The sequence below is a fragment of the Calonectris borealis genome, chromosome 2 (genome assembly GCF_964195595.1).
Source record: "Calonectris borealis chromosome 2, bCalBor7.hap1.2, whole genome shotgun sequence".
Classification (NCBI taxonomy): domain Eukaryota; kingdom Metazoa; phylum Chordata; class Aves; order Procellariiformes; family Procellariidae; genus Calonectris; species Calonectris borealis.
In genome coordinates, this window is record NC_134313.1 from 135948673 (window position 1) to 135971198 (window position 22526).

Genomic DNA, 22526 nt, shown 5'->3' on the forward strand with positions numbered 1-22526 from the left:
CCTTGATTAATAAAGGGACACATATAATGTTGTAAGTTTTTAATAAAAATTAAACTTAATTGAGGAATACAAGTTATTCAGAAGAAACTAGAAAAATAGTTTCCATGTCTTTGTGTTCATTTTTCTTCCTGCTAGCTGAAGAGCGGAAGAATAAGATAGCAAATTTCTTGGAGGAAAAATGCTTTCAAAATTGATATATTCCCATTTTTCCAATTTGCTTTCTCTAATTTGATTTACTTTCCACCATCTGTGACATTTTGAAATTGAACTCTTGACTTGCAGTTGAAAGGAAACAGCTCTGCTTCCCATCGCTTCCACCTTTAGATTTCACTTGCACACTTAAGCTAAGGGCAGTTAACTTGGGAAGCTGGGGAACGCTCACACAAAGCAATCCAAGCTACATCATCTCCATTCCCCCTTTTTTTAAGGTCTTCGAAAGGCTTACACCTCACACCTGTACCGCTGAAGTAAACATTTTAAATTATTTGCGGGATGAGAGCGTTTTCCCCCAGGCAAGACCGCTCCGTTCAGACTAACAGCTGCTGCCGTGCGAGGGGGTGCGGAGGGGAGCACGGAAGATGCTGGGTGCCCACGGGGGAGCACCCGAGGACCAGCAGCTCCGCAGCCGGTACCGGACGGCCGTTACCCATCCCCAGCCAGGCCACACGGGGTGCCCCGTCCCCATCCCGCCTTTCCCGCCGCCGCCGGGCGGCTCCACCCCGCCACCGCCCCCCGCTCCTCCCTCCTCCTCCTCTCTCCTCCTCCCGCGGCAGCGCGGGCGGCTCCTCACGCCATGGTGCGGCGCGGGCGGCGGCGGCGACGGCGGCGGGGGGCGGCGGCGGCAGCAGCAGGCCCGGCGGCGGCGAGCCGCGGCAAGGTGAGGCGGCCCGCCGGCTGCGCGGAGCGGGCGGGCAAGGCCGGGCCGCGGGGGGGAGGGCGCCGGCTCGGCTGCTTTCCGCCTTCCCGGGGCAGCGGCGGCCTTTGTCCGTTCCCCCGCGGGACCGCGGCGCGGGGGACGGAAGAGCTGCCCGCCGCTGTCGGCGGCGCCGGGACCGGCGCCGCCGACAGCGGCGGGCAGCTCTTCCGTCCCCCGCGCCGGTCCCCGCCCGGTACACACGGTCCCGGTGAGCGCGGCGGCCCGCCGGCCGCCCTCCACGTGGCGGCTGCGGGATTGCAAAGCGGCGGGGAGGGGGTGGAAGCCGCCTTTTGGGGCGGCCCCGAGGCGTTCGGCATCGGTATGAGGAAAGTCCAGCGGTGCTGGCTGCTGCAGCGTCCCTAATAAAGGCCTGTGGGCTGCGCGTAGCTTATTGGGGAGGAGCTTTGTTAATTAATTAGTCTCTGTAAGCCTGGGGATGTCACTCTTGAAATAGCTTTTTTTTTTTTTTATTTTTTAATTCTGTCCTTTCTTTTTTTTGTTGTTGTTGTTGTTGAAATGCCGCCGTGCCACAAACAGATATTTGAGTCGCTTGAATACATGTGAGTATTTATAAGGCTGGAGGCTTAGGGACAAACGCAGGCGTGCTTTGATCGGCGCACCCGACTGCGGTCTGGTCCAAGCCCGGCATTTGCTTGGATGCATCCGGCTGCTTGTGTGGTTCAAGTCTTGAGAGGGGGTATGGCGAGTCTCCCAGGTGGTGGGAGGGAGGGAGGGAGGGGAAAGTCAGCATCTCAGTCAGCTCTTGCTGGTAGGGAGTTACGTGGGTTTCTGTGGAACAGGAGGGTTGTAGAAACACTGAAACGTTTGTTAGGACCTCTGTCCTCTCGGGGACTTTGTAAACCTTCCACCTTCGTATGGCCTCAGGCTTTCCATTGGCAGAGTGGAGATAAGGGCACCGTAAAACCGTTTGGGAGAAACCTGATTGACATGGTACAATAGAAGTGAATGGCACTTACTTCTCACCTCTGGTGCTATAAGGAGAGGCTCTTACTGTTTGCTAGTCACCTTTCTACTGCACAGCTAGAAGGGTGCGCATCATGTTTCTTTTAAGGCTCAGCAAAGGGGAGAAGGATGCAGTCTGTTCTAAGTGCTCTCCTGTTTCTCGTGGGAGCTTGCTTTTGGCTGAACAAGGCCTTCTGGTGGCTCTTGCTCCCCTTTGTGACACACTGGTGAGCAGTGGGTTCGGTCCTGGCTGAGCCAGAAGGATGTGGTGGGGAAGGCTTCCTTGTCTCTGAAGTCACAGGTCATCTGCTGACTGGTAAATTAGCTTGCCCCCATTGAAAGCAGTTGCCAAGGAAGTCAGCAGTACAAAATTGTTTTGAATCGCAAGACCTGCAGTTCCATTTCCCATCCGAGGGTCTAATTTAACAGGTCCTTGCACAGCAGATTCAGTACACGGAGCTCGTTAAAGAGATGCTGGCTGACAAAGCTTTTGCACCCAAAAAGCCTGGACTCTAGCAATCCAGACGTGAAGAGAGGACGCATTGTATTCCCGTGGTGTTGTACAAAAGCGTTTTCCTTGGAACGCCGGGGCTCGGAAAGTAATTAGGCACCACGATAGATGAAAGGGATGCTCTTGAATTATCCAGAATTAATTCAGAAATAGCTGTTACTACTGTTTAGATCAGCGAGATATTAGATATTACAAAAGAAGAGAGAGTAGCACTTGACAGAGCATTTAGACTGTGTTCATATGCCAACATGCTGGTGTTCACATTATTATCAGCATTTTTGAAAAGCAGGGGATAGTTTCCAGGTAGATGTTGCCTTTGGAAGGTAACATTTTAAATGACTCGCCATGTGATTATGATAGTTGAGCGTTCTTTATGACTCGCCATGTGATTATGATAGTTGGGCGTTCTTTATTTTAGGATAAAATAGCTTGATGGGTTTTAGCTTATTTAATTATCAGTTTAAATAAAGCAGTGTAGAAACCATACTCTACTGTTCTGAAAATACTTTTTTAATTTACTAAAATTTCATGGAGTACTTGGGTTTAGCAGTAGGTTGACCGGGAGAATTACCATAACTTCTCGTGTGGGCAGGGGACACCACCCTGAAAGTCCCAGGAGTTGTTGCTGTGACAGATTTACAGGTTCAGGCATAATCCATCTTCACCTTTGGTGGAATCGAAGTATCCCTGTGAAGATTGTAAAACTGTGTGGTGACTGCTTATTTTATCACCTGTTCCTTCTTTTCTCTGAACACTCACTTGCCTTTCACCCTTCTGCCACTTGTGCCAAGAATATACTTCACCATCTGGAAGGTTTCAGGTTTTTGTCCTCTGATGCTGTTGAGAAGTTGCGGAGATTATGTGGGATCTTCCGTGCCTTCCTAGATTTTGTTGTTGCTGTTGAGTCTCAGGCTGGTTGGATGGTGTCGGCAGTCCTGTTGACCGTGTGTCTAGTCGCGTGATTCTTCCGCGCCGTAATACATGACTCTGCCTCTTTCTGCCTTCCACGTCTTTCACACGTTTGTATGATGTTTAAAATTAAGCTTTCATACGATGCTGTTTGCCATGATTCCAGTGGAAAGACCAGGATCTCGACTTGTAAATAATTTTGGGTTTTTGGTTTGGCACCTATTGTCATTCTGGCTGGGGCCCTCTATTCTTGTAGCGCTGCCCATAATTGTCAGCCTTGGAGCGCTTCCCTGTTCAGTTGTTATTTCGGGGCTATAAGCCAAATCCAGTGCCTGTAACCCTTGGGTGGCGTGCCTTGGGCTTGCTGCGTACTAAGCCTGGGAGAAGTCAAGAGGTTTTCCAGCGTGAGTTGAAGGTGTGACTTTGCACAAGTTTGGTTTGTGTGAGTATGCATTTGAGATTAAACTGAGATTACTTCAGTTTGACTGAAATGATTAAGCAGCAAGTTTGAACGTTACCAAAATTATCTGTCCTCTGCTTTAAACAGGAATGTCTGTACATCGTGCAAACTTGAATGAGGGGAATACAGCCCAACTGATTTTTTTTTTCGTGGTAGGAGCAAAAACAGAGAATTACATCTAGCCCTGCTTTCTCACACAGTATGTTCTCCTGATACATCATTGTCAGAGAAGAACGCGCTAGTGTGACAATTGGCAGTGAAAGTGATATGTACAAATACCTTTTAAAAAAAACCGAAATATGCTTGACAGTGGCTTCCGATGCTTCCCACCGAAGCTGAGGGTGTGCGTGCACGCAAGCGTTCTCTCCTCGCAGCCTGCCAGGGCCCTGCCTTGCAGAAGGTCAAGTTGCATCTCTTTTGGCGTTGGTACCAGGAAGGTTGCTTTTTCACTTGAGATACGAGAATTCTTCCTGTTGACGTGGAAAGTAAAACATCTCACCTCAGGCTTTTCTTCTTGCCTAACATGGCAGGTGGAATTCACAGAGGTGGCACTTAGAAAAATCGTGTTTTGACTGGTGGGGACCTCAGGTGCCTTACTTTTCCCATCACTTGCGTGGTGAGTGTAGGAGCGTCACCAAAACAGGTCTGACATCCCTCTCGGCCTCGTTTTCCGTCTCTGTCACCCTTGTCCCTCGGTGGCAGGTCTGCCAGCCCTCACGGGCGCACGTGAGCTGCCTGCTCCCGGTTCTGCAGGAACGGTAACTCTCTCCCCCGCAGCCCGACAAATTCGGGTGCGTTCTTGGGTGTACTGGTGGTATTTTGTCAAATTTAAAGAAGGGGAAACTGGGAGATGCGAATATCTTGAACTTTGATCTTTTGTTGAAAAAAACAGACTTAAGGTTGGCTGTTCTGGAGATTGTTGGGTTGTATGCTGTTTGTAGTGGGGAATGTTTTCTGCTGCTTTTGAAAAGTACCTTTACACCTGTGGGTGTTTTAAACAAGTAAGTGTATTTTATGTGCAGAAATAGCTGAGCTCAACAGGTATAAAATTTCCTGCTAGAAACGAGACCTTGACTTTTCAGCAGCTGTGAATTATTTCCAGCTTTTACTAGATTTTCAGTACTTACCTTTTTGTAATTGGTATCTTTAAAAAAGACAGTATTTTTCACATCTTTGCAACATTTCAGCAGACCATTGTGTCTGAACCTGTGGTTTTTTCATGTTGAAATATTTTCCCTGAGCAAGCTTGAAATGTTCATCACGTCTCTGCTTTCCTGCCTTTTTTAGGGGTTTAGTTCCTCTCTTGAAGTGCCTGTGTCTTTCAAGTGTTTAGATTAGTATTTTGACATTTGTGTTTAAGTAAGTATGTATTTTCTGTCTTGGTATATTCTACTTTGTTGACGGAGTTAAAATGCTACGCTCTGATGCTGATTATAGATCAGTTTCTGAACGTATTTTAATTGAAAGTTAAAAATGGAAATGTCTGTGGCTTCCAGGACTACGCAATAAATAACGGCGAACCAACCCATCACGGCAGAGGTGTTCGGTGCAAGCTCATTTTTGACGTCTGTCTGGTGATAGCAATGGACTTCTGCCGGGAATAAACTTGACTTGTGATTTCAGGTGTAGAAATACTGGATTTCAGGTGTAGAAATACTGGCGATGAGCAAGCTTGGTCATGAGGGTGCTCTTTTTAAACTCCTACTCACCTTGTATGTGTCAGGTGTTTTCTGTTATTAACCTAAGCCCTTTCGGTGAAATGGGGCCTCATCAATGGCTGAATGAGATTCTTCGTAGTCAGCCTACGGGGAGCAAGTCACAACCTAAAAATCTTTGAAGTTCTGCAGTAAGTTACTTAAATCAGTACCTTAGTGTTTGGGAATGCATAAAGAAGGTCTTCTACTGGGAAACTTTTTTTTTTCCTTTGTTCAAAATCAGTAATTACACCCCCATAATGGCTCCTCTGGTGCAGATGCAGAAGTAATAGACGAAGAAGAAGAAATTAGTTGGGCATACAGTAATCACAGCAGTGGCTAACTCAGCTGTACAATAGCACAACAACTAATGCAGCGGCTCCTGGAAGCAATTTATTCATAGCAACGAGCCTCACAGTTCCTTGTATGTTTTTCCATTAAAATGCATAATGCTTCATTTTTAATGCTGCTCTGTACTGAGTGAATTCCGTGACAGCAACGGAGCTGGATTCTGGCTGTTTGTTTTCAGAAGTGGGGGTGAGGGAATATCCGAAGGAGTTCAAATGCGGACAGCACGACTTCTGCAGCAGTGCGTTGGGTTGTGCTGTTACATGCCTGCGAGGGTCAGTTGTTCAGAGGTAAATTCTGCTCTTGCTCAAGCAACAGTAAATCAGTTCTGCATCAGTCTACATCAGCTTTATAAAAGCAGAGCAAGAATAAAAGTAAGCCCGTGTATGCCCATTACTGTAGCTTATTTCAGAGAGCGACGCTTTGGTCAAGGTGCTGCTTGCTCTTCTAATGGAAGTGGAATTTTGTCAGCAACGTTATTTTTGGAGAATGAGCCTCCTTTGGGCCATTTGCCTTGGCACAAATAAATTAAAAAAAAAAAAAGATAAAATAATAATAAAAAATAATCATTATATGGGGCCCTGTATGAGCAACCTTGGTTGTCTATGACAGCGGCCAAGGGCAGGCTGCTCTCAGTTCTGGAGTTCATCTCGGGGATGTTGTCTTGAACGTTCAGGGCTGGAGACCTTCTCCTTCGGATGAGGAACTGGCCCCTCTCACCAGGCAGGTGTTAATTTCATGTTCCTGAGGTTAATGAGAGGAGTGGGAAATCCACGTGCAGCTTTAGCACACAGCAAAGAGCAGAGAGGCTTGCTTCAAGTAGGAGTAGCATGCGTGACGTGTACATGTGGTCCTGGGGATGTAGAAGATAAATGTGCAGGTGCTGGTGAGCGATGCGGATGCTTTTCTCCCCGAGCATTTCTGTGAACGGCAGAATGGTTTTGCAAATGATTCTGGGATATGTAAAACCGTGTTCTGAAACTTGGCAAAATGCCTTCTCCCTTGGTTTTAAGGCTGGATGTGTTCATCCCATCCTTCCACACACCAAATCCTAAAGCAGCCTAGGTGGGAGCTATCTGAAGGCTTCTTACTGGCCCCTTACATGGAGAGGATTATCTGAAGTGCTTGGTGAAGTTTGCGGCCAGGGGGGATGGTTACCTCTGGCGGTACGAGTCTCCTTCTGTGCTGGGACTGGACTTCTCGAACTCTGAAGTTGTAACCTTGGTCACCGCAGAAGGTGCCGCTGCCTGCCCTTGGCAGTGCTTCCTCCTGGCGGGCTACGTTGTGGGCTTCTAGCAAACGAGAAATGTTCTTGGTTAAAATGGGTTTTCACTTTCTTACCAAGTGTGGCTGGTAAGAACCAGCGGTACTGACTGCGGCAGTACTGACAAAAGAGAATGAGTTGCATTGGTTTTATTTTTGGAGTTAGTAAGTGTCTGATAAAATATGTTACAGTACTGTTATGGGATCTAACGGTAAGGTTTCTTTGTACTTGTTTAGCATTGCGTTATATTTGAAGGTTTGTCCCTCATCTCTGAGCCGTCGTTGCTCTGTAAGAGGAGGAGTGGGTTTCACTACGGATAAAGGGTGCTCTGAGCACATGCTTGCAAAGATGAGGCACACGCGTATTTTTACATGATGAGGAGCACTGTTGTGTGGACTTAAACACCCTGCATATTGCATCCCCTCCCTAGCTCCAAATCTGAAGTCTGTATTTAGGGATTAAAACCACCCCTACAGAATTTCCTGGAGTTTAGCTAAATGAGGTACAGTTTTGCTACACATAGCATATTTTGTGATACAAATTTGTACTTCGTAGGAGTATAAAAATAAGTTGTACTGTTGCCAATTTGAGTTTTCCTATTAAGTTGGCATGTCTGACTCATATGTTCTGTCTTGTTTTGAATCAGAAACAGATACCCAAGGAAGTGGCTGACATCTTTAATGCCCCCAGTGACAATGAAGATTTTCTGGGGTTCCAAGATGATGCTTCCAAACAGAGGTTGTTGTCAGAGGACAGCTATGCTAGTTTTAATTCCCTGGATTCAGGAAAAAAGGTAGGAACAGATTGCCCAGTTAACGCTCTTTCGGTGCAGTATTACTCTGAGCTTGTGTCAAGGCTGCATGAGCCATAACTTGCAGCAAAACCCATAATCTGCAGTCCTCATACTAAAAATAAATGTAAACAAACGTGTTATCCTTTTTAGGTTCTGATGATTGCTTTTAAAAACTCTTTCATAACATAAGGAAAATGGGTTTCATGAGAAGGTGAGTTTCAGTGAAGTCGGTAAGTGAAGCAAACAGGAGAGACAACTACTATCCTGGGCTGGTGTGCTCTGGATACATATGACAGTGGAAATGCATGGTAATAGATGGGTTTTGTGAGTATGCAGACTTCAAGGTATTTCTTCCAGAAGTTTATATCAGTGCTGTTTCTGCACTAATTTATATTAGTGCTTTTTCTGCATTAAAATTGCTGTTTTAGTGGTGGTGACCCACAGAAACCATCAGCTCCTGCTTCGATTGTGAGGTTTGCCGGTTCTCTGCTCTCTTAAAGGTGAAGTAGCTTGGATCAGCATAATGTTTTGACGTTTTTCGTTCTCTGACTTGGTAGATGGAGGCACCAGCTGAATTCACAAGAAAGGAAGAGAACTGGTGTGCTGTCTTGGCTGCCAGAAAATTTAGTTTTTAGTCTTTTAGAAGCTTGTAATTATATACTTGATAGATATGGACTAATGGGCTAAAAGATACCCTTGTCAGTTGTGCTCTCAAAAGGGTTCTTCTGTGCCATTAATAAAAAAAATCGAAAATGTCTTTTTTTCTTTTGCTTGGTTTTTCTTTTGCTTTTGCTTTGTCCATCAGGTCAGTATCTGGTTAAGAGTTGCTGAAGACAAGGAATATGACGCGTGTTAGCAAGGGGAACAGACAGAATGAGGCTTGTACGAGTGTGTGCTATTTCTGAGCCTTCGTAGGCGAATGGCCTCAGAGAAGCTTGTACAAAGTGCAGAAGCTGTTCGGGAGTAGAGCCTCAAGTCTGTGCTATGGAGAAAGACAGCGGCTTAAAACTAATGAAATATACTTGGCTCTAAATTGCTTCATCATCTTGTTGCTAGATGGTGGCACTGGTAACTTCAGAAAACCAGGAGGTAGCTTGCTCTTGTATCTGTGGCTTTATGTGGAGCATGAAGAACGATCGTCGAGGAGAGGAGGAGGAGGTGGTGGTGGAGAGGGAGAGGGAGCCTTGTGCGGGAGCCTGAGCTTCTGCTGCCTGCTTGGAGACTGCAGGCACCTTACCTTACTTATCTCTGCCTTGGTTTCCCAACTTGTGAGATGGAGATTATGATAATGATCTTTGCTGCAAAGCATTTTAAAATCCTCTGATGAAAAATGCTGTGGAAGAGCTAGGTACTGTTAATTTAACATGCGTTACTGGGAATCCCAGTGAGACTAGTTCCAAATTTACAGCTGGCACTGCAGCCTTCCTCACCATTCCTGTGTTTCCCTTGGGCTGAGAATTATTTTAAATCTCTACTAGTACTGAGTTTAACTCCTTTACCACTAAATGGCACAATAAAACCACGATTTTTTTATCCTGAGTTCCATCCAGTTATGATGCCAAACACCACTGTCGCTGAGAAACACCATAGGTGCTTCTTGTGCAGGAAACTAAAAAGTTTTAGTGTGAAGAGCAAAACGATGGAAAGTTCAGAAAAATGCTGCAGTTGTTGGGAGAGGAGGCACGGCAGCTGCCCTGCCGGGGTGTGAGTGGGATGTTACTGCATCAGATGTTCCCTTGGATGCTGATGCGCAAACGCATTAACAAGTATTGACCTCTGCCTGTCTGCTTTTCCTCAGGGCTTTCTGCAGTCCTACTCCCATAGTCCCTGCACTTCTGCTCCCTTTCAGCTGTTTCTCCTATAGGTATCCCTGATGCGTATTTTACCTTGTGTAGACCATTCATTCTTCGTAGGTGTAACAGCATAGCTCTAGATGTGTTATTTTTAGTCAGCTAACAAACAGCTTATTTCCCCCCCAACCTTCATTGTGGAATTTAATGAAAACACAGAATGCATAAAAACTTCAGTTTCCCTCCAAGAAATGCAATTTAACTTTAAAGTAACTTCCCTATTGTGTTTGTTCCTTTCTCAAGCAGCTGCACTGCAGCTATCAACAAAAGAATGAAGTAATTTTGCTTAGAGAAAACTCATTCCAATTACCCATAATAATTTGTAGGAGATGTTTAAGTGTAAGGAAACAGCATATGCAGTAGCTCCCCCCTCCCATTCCCCTGTAAGTTTTTCCACTCGTCTATTGTATCTGTTTTTCACCAGATATTATCTTAAAGAAGTGGGTAATTAAAGTCAGGGATGGGAGGGAATTGAAAGGAAGAGTAAAGATATTTAGCAAGTGCATCATATGAAAGGTCATTTTTGTATCTCGCGTGGGAGGAAGAAATAGCAGAGGAAAATTGGGGAAACAAACTTGAGTGTTGCTGACTTTCAAGAGGCAAGTGTGGTGTGAACGTGGGTCATGTTCCCCCTATGAATGAGTCTTTCAGGAGACCAACAGGGACAAGTTGACAGATGGTCTTCTAGTAATTCTGATTAGAAGTATGCAAATATACGTTTGATTTAGTAAATGCATTGTATTTAATTGGTGTGTAATGTGCATATCATGAAAAGTGTTTTAATGAGATCTTAGTTTATTTTTCATTGGCTGACTTTTGACTTCCTAGTCTGTAGGCAGAAATTTGGGATCTGTCTACCCTAGAACACGTTTGAAGGATAAGCTGCGCCATTAAAACAGAGAGAGTTGAGCAGTTGGAAGGTGGAGGGATGTTAGTCAGGCTGTTCAAAGCTCTGTGGTTTTGTGTTGCTGTCTGTCACTTCAGTGATGGCGTGACAGCGTGAGAAGGAGCAGACTCCATCTCCAGGAGCCTTGAGTACTGCTGCAGCAAGCCCAGAGGAGAGTGGTGTTTCTACTGCTAAGTGAAAAAAAGGAGGGCTCTTTCTTACTGTGGCTGTGGTTTGTATTTTCTTCCATTCAAGGCCTGTTTTTTTACGTCCAGAAGAAAGCATACAAAACAACATGATAATTTACACATAAACGGATAGTTTGTTTTTATTGGGTAGTAGTGAAGAAGAGGAGGAAGAGGTGAAGAAGAAAGTTTTCCTCACAAGAAGCAGCTCAGTTAAAGCCCTGTGCTCAAAATGAGGGAAAAAAAATCCTGCTAAGTTAAAATATCTCAATGCTGAAACTCTGAATGTCTTCTGCTTTTTTCTTTTGACAGTGCTTTCACAGTATGTGCCATCCAGTTGGTACCTGCTTGAACCTCAGAACCTGTTTATTGTGACTGTGTGACCGCTCTGTATCTGACTGTCTCTCACAGCTACCGGCTGGTATTTTTACAGGGGGTTCGATTTCAGTCCAGATACCTCACTGAAGAACTGCGGAGGATTTTCACTGAAGACACCGACTCTGAAACGGAAACGTTTGAAGGCTTCCCTTCAAGCGAGGTGGATGTGAACAAGAAAGGAGTTCTGGTAAAGGCAGTCACCTACGTGTGAATGTACATGTTGACTTCTTTTTTTCTGTCTCTTCTGTGTAAGCCTCATGTTCTAGTAGGAGTGTTTCTGATACACCATGATGTTCGTTCTTCATGCTGAAGAAAAATACGTATTATCTTAAAAGAGAAGAAGAGCTTTATTTGATGTAACATCACATATTAGAAATGAGAACTTCTTCACCTGCTTGTAGACTGACTGTGCTGGGCAAGATTGTTCCTCTGAAGACAGCCATGTCTGTATCCCAGACAATATTAATGCATAGATTTTGTGTTGGTCTCTGTACAGGGAGAAGTTGTGTACTGTGAACTGTTAAAAATTTGTTGATATAGGTGAATTTATGACAGTGCCTTCGGGTGGTGAGACTGCTGCCTAGAATTAGTGATTTAAAAATGACCTTTCTTGTTTCACAGCCAATAATGTAACATGGGATTCTTCCTGCCTCTAGGCGATGGAGTCGGACTTGAGTGATGAAGAACGCGATAATTTATTGGGTAGTGAGGAGGAAGAGGCGAAGAAGAGAAGTTCCCCCAAGAGAAGAAGCTTTGGCCTTCGTGTTGCCTTGCAGTTTCCCACCAGAAAGTCATCTGAGAAAAAAGTGCCTGAACAGGCTTCTTCTAACTTACCTCTAAAGGACAGTGAACCTCTCACACCTCTTTCAAAAGAAATAAGCTGCAAGCGGTGGGACAAACTAGAGGGCTCTGCTTCAGAGTCTGAAGAAGACATTAAAGAAACACAGGAGGAAAGTTCCAGTGCTCTGCTTAAGAGAGCCATGAATATTAAAGAAAATAAAGCCATGGTAAGACTTACGAGCAGTGCTTTGTTCTCTGACATTTACATCCGAGTACTTGGCTTCAGCACACTTGAATTTTGGGGTCCCCCTGGTGCTGTGCTGTGACTTTGGGAAAATCTCGTGGTGGTTTGTGTTTGAATTTTTCTACGTAGGGGAAGACCCTAGAGGACCATCAGCACTCAGACATTTACCTCTAAAATAGCCTCAAGTAGGACTAGCCTGCTCAAGTTTAAAACCCGAGTTGAACCAAGCATTTTGTATGTGGATGTGAACAAAGTTACAGATGCCCAAGTTGCAGTCTTCAGAACATGTCAGAAAACCAGCTGGTCCCTTCAGGTGGTTCGTGGTGTCATTTGCACAATAGAGTTTCTACTTTTCATTTGTGTCTGACAGACCTGCTGCAGTTACTGATTGGAAAGCCAGATAAAAACTGCTAAGGATGATACATGTAATTTTTCTGTTGTGTGGGATGTGATGTTTACAGTTAATGCTTTGCTATGTAACTGCTGAAAGTGTGTGTGTGTGTGTGTGTGTATAGATGCGGAAAAGAGAGACACTGATTGTTCCCTAACGCTTTTTCCTCTCTTGTCCAAAATGCCACCAGCTCTCTTTAATTATCACGCTGCCGTGCAAATCTGAGTTGATGTTGGGTCCTCAGTGGCTCCTTCAGTTTTACTGTATTCCAGGAAACGTTGCAGCTTCCAAGTAGTCTTGGGGCTCAAGTACACTTCTTGGGTGCGTGGGCCTGCAGCTCCCATGTAAAAACTTCCTTTAGTTTTGTACCTGTGTTTCTAATCTGTCTTGTATCCTCACTGCTGTTGTGTTGGTCTTGCTGCTCTTCTACCCTTCTCACCTTCCACTCTTCCTTCTAGTTCAACCATTGCGAAATTCGTTGGCATCCTAGTTGCGGTACTGTAATGAGATTAAATAGCTCTTGATAAATGCCAGACTGAAGTATTTACTGAGAAATGCTGTATCCAGCTTTTAATCTCATGATTGGTATGGCGGTCTCTAGAGACAGCTAGCAGCTTGGCTCATCCCCGCTATTGCTGGCTTTTCAGAAGATAACCTTATCCTGGCCTTCCGGAACAGGTCAGTATTTTTTTGGACCTGTCAGCCACTGCTTCTGTTGAAATGTACCTCCAGGACATCTTTTACACGGTGCAAGAGAGCATCCTGCTGAAGTGCTTCTGATACTGCATACGCCATGGTTGGGGGAACTGCCAGTGGGGCTTAGTTGTTTTACGACTTTGCAAATGAGCGTGTACCCATGCTGCTGTGTGTGTCCGCACAAAGCAATGCGTATGTAGCATTACTGGCTGTGGTTTGCAGCATTTGTGAAATCAGCACTAGCTCTCATAGTTGAAAAAGTGATGTTCCTAGCCATTGCTACTAAGGACCTCTGAAAAACGACGAGCAAAGTTTCCCTGCTGCAATGTCACTGCTTAAGGGAACGCTCTGAGTTCCCTGCCACAGGTGTATCGGCAGTCATTCAGTAAAACAGCCCACAGGGAACATCTTACAGCCTTCTGGCCAAGGGCACCCTGTCTTTCTTTTCTCCCTCCTGTCAGATGAACTGTGAATTTCTCGTTATCCGTCATAGATATTGTAACCATGTTGTAATGCGCTGCCTCAGTGCTATTTTGGCAAGATTGGATGTAATTCTAGCTAATTCTAATTCCCAGTAAGAACTAATGGGAACTGTGAAGTTAGTACTGCCTGCAGAGTTTTGCTCATTCAGGGGTAAATGAACCCCTTTTATGACCCCCACTTAAATAAAGTGCCTCCAGAAAGGTTTCATGCACTGAAACTTCATATGTTTAGATATAATTTGGAGTGCCTGTGAAGAGCGGATGATAGGTGTTGCTTATTTGCAAGTTTTCAGGGAGTTTTCAATACGGTATCACTGTTGATTTCAGCTCGCCCAGCTGCTGGCAGAACTGAATTCCATACCCGACCTGTTCCCAGTGAAAACGAAAACGCCCACCTCGACTCCTTCGGTAAGTCTCTGCTACTGGCTAGAGGTGACAGTCATTTTTGCTAGACTTAGGATTAATATGTTTCCTGATGAAATGCTTTCACCAAGTTTGTTCTGGTTTTCTTTGCTTTTGGTCACTTTATTTGTATAGATTTGCTATTGGTCAGTATTTAAGTACCAGAGGTTATGTGGGGAAATGGGGTTTTATAAGGTAATTTATGAAGAAATACGGAGACCAAGGTGAGATGCTTTATCATTTTTGCCCTAGAAATACTGTTGAGATGCTAGACAAATGTCTGTGTATGTGGGAATAAGGAAGAATATTTGCTTTCCTTTGAGTTTAGATCCTGTTAATTTCCCTCTTGCAGGCTTTTCTTTTAAAATCCACACTTCCCAGTAGAGCTATGCTGATGAAATTCAACCACTTCAACATGAACCCGGGATGATACTGAGTTATTTCAACTGACTTTTCTTGGCTAGAAGCAGAGAACTGTCAACCCCTCTAGGTTCTCTGTAGAGTAATGTTTTTCCACGTGTATTATAAACTGAAAAGATTTGAGGAAAAATTGAAGGGCCGCATCTTTGGGAAGCTTATGTAGAAATGCTGGTGTGGTGGTTGTCGGGTGAAAAGGTGAAGCCAAATTACACAGTCTGTGAAAGGCTGGAACCTTGCTAGCTCTAGTTAAATGCTATAGAAACTTAAACATCGTTTGAAACATACATAAGCCTGCTACTTTTATTTAGGATCTTTACTTGGCGGGGGGGGCATCAGGAGTATTTTAGTTATCTCTTCTGCTTGGTTTTTGACTTCTAGCCTGTGGCCTTGTGATGTGCTTTTCACTTCTTTTGAGGGAAATAACTAAAGAGGACAGTAGCAAGCAGACTTGCTTCCTACATCTTGTTTATCCTGTCAGATTTAGTAGATGCCTTTATGGTAGGTGTCTATGGAGGACTTCTGTTGCATCAATTCAATCATGCAGTAACTGGCAGTTGTGACAATATGAAAAGGGAATCTTGTGCCTCCTAGTAATTTCCAGATCTAGGAATCTGGAAGTAGGAGAAGAAACTTATTAATGCCCTTTCAATTTAAAAAATATAAAAGAAAATAAACTAGAATTCAGATTATTCCTTGAAGATGTATTCAATTTGTAGGAAAATCTGAACCTTTACCTGCTGAAAAACAGTGGGAACTAGCTTCTACCTTGACATGCCATACAAAAAATTTTGGTATAGTTCTGTGATGTTAATTGGAATAGAATTTGACCATGAAAGTGTGGTGTTTTAAAAGGATCAAAAAGGTATAAAATGTAGGGAGAACACTTAAGTATACTAGAAATTCTTGAGCTTTGGCTTAACAAATAAAGAGTGGGAGAAGAACAGATTCATTCATGATAGTACAAGTGCGGTACAGACATTGTGAGATAATTTCTGGTGTTTAACACTACAAACATAACTGAAAGGACAGTTACTGGAATTGTCTTCTCTTTCCAGAAACAAAAGAAAATCCCAAGGAGGACATTTTCTGAAGGCCAGATAGCACGTCGCATGAACCCAACCAGAAATGCTCGTCCACCAGAGAAATTTGCCTTGGAAAAATTTACTGTGTCAGCTGTTAGATTTGCAGAACACTTCCGTAGCTATAGACAACAAAACCTCTTGAAGAAGAGACTCAGTGTGGTATTTGCCAGACTTTGGTATCTCCGGTAGTCAGGGATTAGGAAACATTCATTTAAATTGTTGGCCAACACTTAGAGCAGAGATCACATCCTACAGAAAGTCAATGAGAACCTTTGGTTTGGGATTAGCTGCAGAAGAAGTTGTCTTCAGGCCTTCCTGCCTCATCTTTCACCCATTAATTGGGCTCTATTTGTGACCAAAACATAACAAGGCAGTTTACTTATGGTCTATTATTTATTTATTATCTGAAAAATATTAGAGCCCACAATGTAGAAAGCCTTCGAGTGACAAGGAGGTGGGTCTGGTGGAGGTGACAAAGCAGATCTTCTCTATCTTCAGGCTCAGGAAGAGTTAGCAAAAACCCCTCTCTGGAAATAGCAGAGGGACGATAGGAGTTATATAGCTGAACTGAGAATGAATAAAGGGAATCTGCACGAACAAACTGCTGACAACTGGCTAGCCATTCAAAAGTTGCAGATTTTATTCTTCACCATTTTTTAAAAAATCTCCTGTTTTTCCTGCTCTTGGCTTATGGTGGTCATTTGTCTTAGTTATATTTACTGTATAGCCTTTATGAGGAAGACTCTTAAGTTTGTATCGGTACATGGTAGAGGCTGGATCCCAGTTCTGCTTATAGGAATGAGTGCTGGGTATATTTGAAGCATTATAGAGGGAACTTGGCAATTGAACAAGGTGGAGTAGCACTGAATGAGAACTTGGGCTGGTAAATGACTATTTTGGAGAGATCAGAGCTGATCTAGGGTGAAGGACAAATTGGGTGTTAAGAGTGGGGTAGGGTGAAGGACAAATTGGGTGTTAAGAGTGGGGTAGGCGGAAGGCTAAGGAAGTTGAGACTTGTACATGAAATTTGAAATCTCCTAGGCGGCATAATGATGATCCATGGATTGGGGTCAAAGAGATTGATATTTGGAAGGAAAAAAAGAGCGCTTACTAGTGAGTAGAGGACTCTTCCAAATAACAAACAGGATAATAACAAAGGGCTGGGTATGGCAGGACTAACCTAAAACTTCAGTAAAGGTTTTTTTGCAGGACATTAGAGATTGTCATTGGAGAAAGCAATTAGAGAGCATGCTAAGAGATTGAAGGAGCAAAGCATGGGAAGGCAGATGGTTATAGTTCCTTATTTTGAGAGGGAAGAAATGGAGTATGAAGAGTTACAGTGCAGGTGTGCAGAGAATGCAAAGAAAAGGCGGTAGCAGAAACACATGTTAGGAATTTGTGGAAATAGAAGTAGCAATGATGGGAAGGAAGAACATATAAACAGAATAAATAATTAATGGAGTGGAGAGAAGATTAGGGAGGAGAGGGAGAGAAAAAGGCGGTGATGACTTGGAAGCTCTATTCCCTGTTCTTCCAGTGGTCCATGAGCCTGTAGACCCCTCTAGACTGCATATGCATTATAAATGAAAGAACTTGTTACCAAGTGTGGTGACAGAGTCTTCATGACACCAGACAAAAGGTGTTGAGATGAGTTTGTTTAGCAGGGGGATTGTGGAGTGCGCAAAAGAAGGAGATCATCAAAATACTCATCTCACCGTCCAGTAGAAGATATTACTGAGGAGGACTTGGACAACATTGCAATCACTGTTAAAGACAAAATCTATGACAAAGTTCTAGTAAGTGGCTGCTGTTTTCTTTAGTGTGTCCATTTGCTTGAAATTGAAAGTTTCCTAACAGTTCATCTGGTGTTTGCTAAAAGGTAGGCTTTCCTGAGGTTCCGGAGAGTGCAGTTCTGCGTTACTGTATTACACAAGCACAACTCGGAAGCTTTGCCAGGCTTCCGTGGGCTTGCCCATGCTGGTTGATACGCCCCACCAACTTTTTGCTTCTGTAAAGAAGTGCTTTCTTGCCATAGAGCTATTAAGTGGAATTTGCTATAGCTATGACTCACCACTGATAAGAGTTGACATCCCTTTTATCTCTCATTCTCACTTAATATAAATGTGGTGGTGGTTGTGCCATTAAATAATAGTGATCCCTGCTGCTCCTTGTACCCCCTGGAAATGACATTTCTGTATGGGTTGGGTAGTTTCCAAAGCTCTTGATGGAAATCCTCCTCCTTTCCTTCACCGGATTTGGCTGTTACTAATTGTCATAAAGATCTAGATGATTAGCTTACTATATATTTCATGCTTCATAGTATTTGCAGAGATAAGTCAGAAGGTAATTTTCTGAATAGTTTTAGTTTTTTCCTAGATAGGGGAAAGGATCAGAACTGCAACATGAGGTTCATGTAGTTTGAGACTCCCAATGCAACTGAGGCTGGGCACTGTCTCTGTAAAATCCCTAGCATCCCTCCAGATAACTATATGATTTATCATAGTAACAGAACTTATGGTTCTTACTAACATTTTCATTGCTGAATTTGACTTTGGTTTGAAGTTTGTGCTTTGCTATCAGCAGATACATTAGGAAAGTTCAGCAACAAGCATTTAGGATGTCCTTCATACATACGTATTTCTCCTTCTTTCCAACTTTAGGGTAGTACTTGCCACCAGTGTCGACAAAAGACAATTGACACAAAGACAATCTGTCGCAACCAGGGCTGTGGAGGAGTAAGGGGGCAGTTTTGTGGACCCTGTCTTCGAAATCGATACGGGGAAGATGTGAAATCAGCACTGCTTGATCCAGTAGGTGTCATTTCTTGGGCTTAGAAAGAATGTGTAATGAATATGGGTTTTTTAGTAAACTGCGATGAATATATGCTCATGATAACATGGTGTTCAAAGCTTTTTGCCATGAGAAGAGCTGTAGTACTGTTACGACTGACACTGATCTTGTTGGAACTCAAGCGGAAGGTGCTGGACCTGGGTTACAGTCCATCCAGCTTCGTGCTTTGAAGCTCCACTTGCTTAACAGTGGAGGGCAAGCGTGAGAGCTTTAAAGAAAAGGAATCTGTCCCCGTTCAGAAAAATGCCAAAATATACCTTTTCTTTTTTAATGCTCTCTGTAACGTGGCATGCAAAGCAGGTTCCTTGTTTTAGATTCTGATTTTTAAATATGAGAAAAAAGGAGGATACCTAAAAGTCTTAGGGTTGGCTCCCTGTTCTCTGTTGTCCCCTGAGGCACTGAGCAAGGAGAGAGCACAGGCTGCTGCCAGAGAATGAGGCACGTGGCTACGGAAAGACCTCTCGGCAGAATAGCGCTCTCTGTGCTCAGCTTGTTCTGGGACCTCCTCTCCCCCACCTCTGCTTTAGACATGGGCTTCTGGGCTCTTCTGAAGGACAACGAAGAACTAACGCTCCAAGGTGCTGGCCCAGTGTGGCAGTGGCTGCTATACTGTAATGCAGGCTGTTAGCACCTGCACCTCTGTGTTCAGTTGCTGAGCAGCTGGGAGATTCCCGACTTCACGTACCTGCCGGGTAATTCAGTCTCAGGAATCGGGCTATGCCAGCAGGCAGAGCCAAAGAAACTTGTCACAGGGGGTACCCATCTTTTTCTAGGGAGTTCACTATGGTTAGCCTAACGTAGGATGAGTTATCATTAGGCATTAGAGATGCCTTTAGTCTATTTTAAAGTAATACTGAACAAATCGGAGAGCCTGAGTCTTCAGAGTAAGAAGCATTCAAGCAAACAGGGTAGTATTTAATCATTTCTTTAGTCCTGCAGAATTTGGAAAGTGTTAACAAGGTTGGCTGACTGATTCAGGCTTTTAAAACCTTGCCCTGAACAATCACGCAGTAAGGACGCCATACTCTTGTCTGTTTGAGCAACGGGAAGGCGAATATGACCTAACTCATGGCTTGCCTTTAACCCCCCTCCCACATTCACCCCCTTGCAGGCCTGGATCTGTCCTCCTTGTCGCGGGGTGTGCAACTGCAGCTACTGCCGCCGGCGGGACGGGCGCTGTGCCACGGGCATGCTCATCCACCTGGCCAAGTTCTACGGCTATGACAACGTCAAGGAGTACCTGGAAAGGTGAGGGCTGTACCCCGCGGTTGTTCCTTTTCAAACTGTTGTAGCCCTTTAAATAATACTTGACTTTTGTGGCCTGGGGCAGATCCTGGACGAATGCAAAAGAAGTCTCTTAGACTTCAGATTTCTCCTAGGCTGAAATCGGCTGCGTTAAAGTGAGTCATATTGTCTGTGTAAAAAACTCATTTGCTTAAGAAATTGAAATGCTTTTCCCTATTTTGAAATCAGTATTGATTGCTTCAAGCATATAGAAGTGCTATCATCTTCAGCAATGGAAATTGTCTGTTTATGGGGAACCTGAGTTTCCTAAAAAGCACTAACGCTGTTTTCTTGCATGTCTTCCAGTTTACAAAAACAGCTGGCGGATGACAATTGAGAACACTGAACTCAAGCTGTGCCTGCAACTGGTTAATATGTTGACAAATTTTGACTTCAAAAGGTTATTACTATGTTTTATATAAGATAGAATTGTAGAGTATAGTATATGCATTTCTGTGTTGGGAACTTTTTGTATTGATGTGGTCTTATGCAAAAGATCTCTCAGGAAAATGTTTTGGTAGAGAAATCTACATGCACAGACCTATACATTAAGTGAAATGGCACTCTTGAACTTTGAGTGGTTAATTTTTAATAGAGCTACACAATCACATGATGGTCAATTTGATCAATATTTTTATTTATATAATTGTGCAAGTTTGCAGAAAGGGTGTTTAACAACTACCTGTAAAGCATACCCCATCTTTAAAGAAACAAAAATCCCCTTGTGTTCCAACTTGACCATAAAGATTGTTTTCCAACCCTTGCTTTCTGAACCTATTCCTCCACCTGTAGTTCATGGAACTTGTCCCTGCGAAGAAGGGAAGGGTACTTCCATCTGAATGCCATTATATTCCAGCCAAAGCTGGTGGAACCTACCAGTGGGAGGAGGATTTTTTTTTATTCCAAAGTGCAATTAATCACTGAAACATGAAAAGTGGAAGAGTGTTTTGTAAAAAAAAAAAAAAAAAAAAGAAAAAAAATTAAAAAATTTTAAACATCATCCCAATAAAGAAAAAGAATTGCTCACCAGCAGTTTTTATGTGATGCACCTGCTGCTTGAACCAACTACCTTACAGCAGTCCTAACTGCTTAACTGGTTTAAATCACAAAGTTCAGGATTACTTTTTTTACATACAGTTCTACTTAGATGTTTTTTCATATGTACAACCAAGCTTTCAAAGAACTTTGTTTAAATGCAGGATATTTGTATTGCAGTATGATTATGTTAAAATTCTTGTAAGATACACATTTCATTTTATGTAGAGAGAATAAAGAATAATCAAGAGGAGTGTTTTGTGAGTCAAACTATACCCAGATGCTGATGTTTCCCATTTACTTTCCCATAGCTGGTGTAACGAAGGAATGCTTGCAGATCAATAATCATTATGTGGAGAAACACATGAACACAACACTGACGGATGAGGAAATCACAACATAGAGCACATAAGTGTTACACTAAGGATTGTGTTTTTGTGAGGCAGATCTCCTGCTCCAGCTGACTGTGAAAAATATTTATCTCCTTTTGCTTTAACTACAAGGCAGATTGAGAAAGCAGCGCGTACTATTGAAAGCTTAGTACTAAACTGCCAAGTGTAAAGCTACTCCTGCCAGAACCCATTTAGCTGGCTTCTCCTGGCTTTTCAGATTGAAAGTCCAAATGTAAGTTGGCCTTCTGCTTTTGGTTTTATAAACTGGACATTCGTAAACATTCTTAGTTTCCCTTTGATCCACTAGAATAGCCCTTACAACAATGACTCTCATTGCTGGAGTCAATTCCTTGAGCCGGGCTTCAGCTATGGTCCCCAGCTGGATGTCCCACCTGGCACTTGCAAATAAACATAGGCACGTGCTTTACATGGTGTCCTGTAATGCACGACCAGAATAATTTGGGTTTAAACAGTTGCTTATTGCTAAATACTTAAAGCTACATTTGAACATACAGATTTAGTGTAGACTCTTGTTGGCCTGTTATGCATCATCTCTTTGTATGAATGTGGAGATGAGAATGTATCATCTGCCTGGACTGGACTCCTGGTTGCATCAGCACGTCCTTTTATTGAAAGCAGGGACTGGAAACTGCTTGCAGTTGGGACTTGGAGTATGCCTGTGACTGAGTGTGCCTGTCAGAGTCAAGTGCTCAGATTTTCTCCTAATTCTCCACTCGTTTATGGTCAAGTATTCCAAGCTGGTATGAAATTTAAAGTCACAGTGGACCAACACCAACAATCCCCCACCATTCCTAAACTTCCTTGGTGCTGTTCGAGGATCACAACACTTTAGTCCAACTCCTGATGGAACTTACCTACCTAATGAAGGAAGCTCGAGTCCCTGAACTAGGTTACTGAAATCAAGCAATTTAAGTTTATTTCTTACCTTTCATGAAAAGCCCACAGATACAGGCTCCTTCTCTTGGTGGGTGGCTATAATCTTTGGTCTTTTTGGTAACATCTACAGTCAAGCACACCTTATCTAGTTGTTGTGTGCTGTGCTCTGCATTACAGCTTTAAAAAATAATACTTTCAATAATTCAATATCCAGACAGTAATTCTAATGTCAGAACTATTAACGTGCCCCTCTTGGGCCTGTTGTGCACAAGCCTGAGACTGACTGGGGTTTGTTTGTTTTTTATTCCTTTGGCCATTACTTAAGTAAGGCAAAAAAGCTGCATGAATGCAATTGTTTGAAAACAAAACATTCTGCACAGTACAGAACAAACCAACCCCCTCCTTAGCAGGGAA

At 43.5% G+C, this 22526-nt stretch overlaps 2 protein-coding genes across 2 annotated transcripts in view; one reads left to right on the top strand and one right to left on the bottom strand.

Annotated features, from left to right (window-relative positions):
• The first annotated feature begins 793 nt into the window (after positions 1-793).
• Positions 794-21076, top strand: CDCA7L (cell division cycle associated 7 like). Its single transcript, XM_075143609.1, has 10 exons — positions 794-877; positions 7712-7858; positions 11213-11344; positions 11814-12164; positions 14078-14158; positions 15628-15813; positions 17316-17450; positions 18315-18464; positions 19616-19752; positions 20095-21076. Exons 1-10 carry the CDS (start codon positions 794-796, stop codon positions 20123-20125), a joined length of 1434 nt encoding a protein of 477 aa, XP_074999710.1. The 3' UTR covers positions 20126-21076.
• A 51-nt stretch (positions 21077-21127) lies between these two features.
• The window catches only part of DNAH11 (dynein axonemal heavy chain 11), a 158071-nt gene continuing 156672 nt past the window's right edge, over positions 21128-22526 (bottom strand). The window contains 3 exon segments of the mRNA XM_075140860.1: positions 21128-21614; positions 22162-22260; positions 22263-22289. Coding sequence (XP_074996961.1) covers positions 21367-21614; positions 22162-22260; positions 22263-22289 — 374 coding nt within the window. The 3' untranslated portion in view covers positions 21128-21366.

What these genes read in the sequence shown, in the direction of transcription:
- CDCA7L (XM_075143609.1), top strand. Translation starts at nt 794, where the DNA reads ATGGTGCGGCGCGGGCGGCGGCGGCGACGGCGGCGGGGGGCGGCGGCG. An exon ending in TGAACAAGAAAGGAGTTCTG is followed by an intron (nt 11,345 to 11,813) that starts GTAAAGGCAGTC and finishes TCCTGCCTCTAG; the next exon opens with GCGATGGAGTCGGACTTGAG. An exon ending in TTAAAGAAAATAAAGCCATG is followed by an intron (nt 12,165 to 14,077) that starts GTAAGACTTACG and finishes TGTTGATTTCAG; the next exon opens with CTCGCCCAGCTGCTGGCAGA.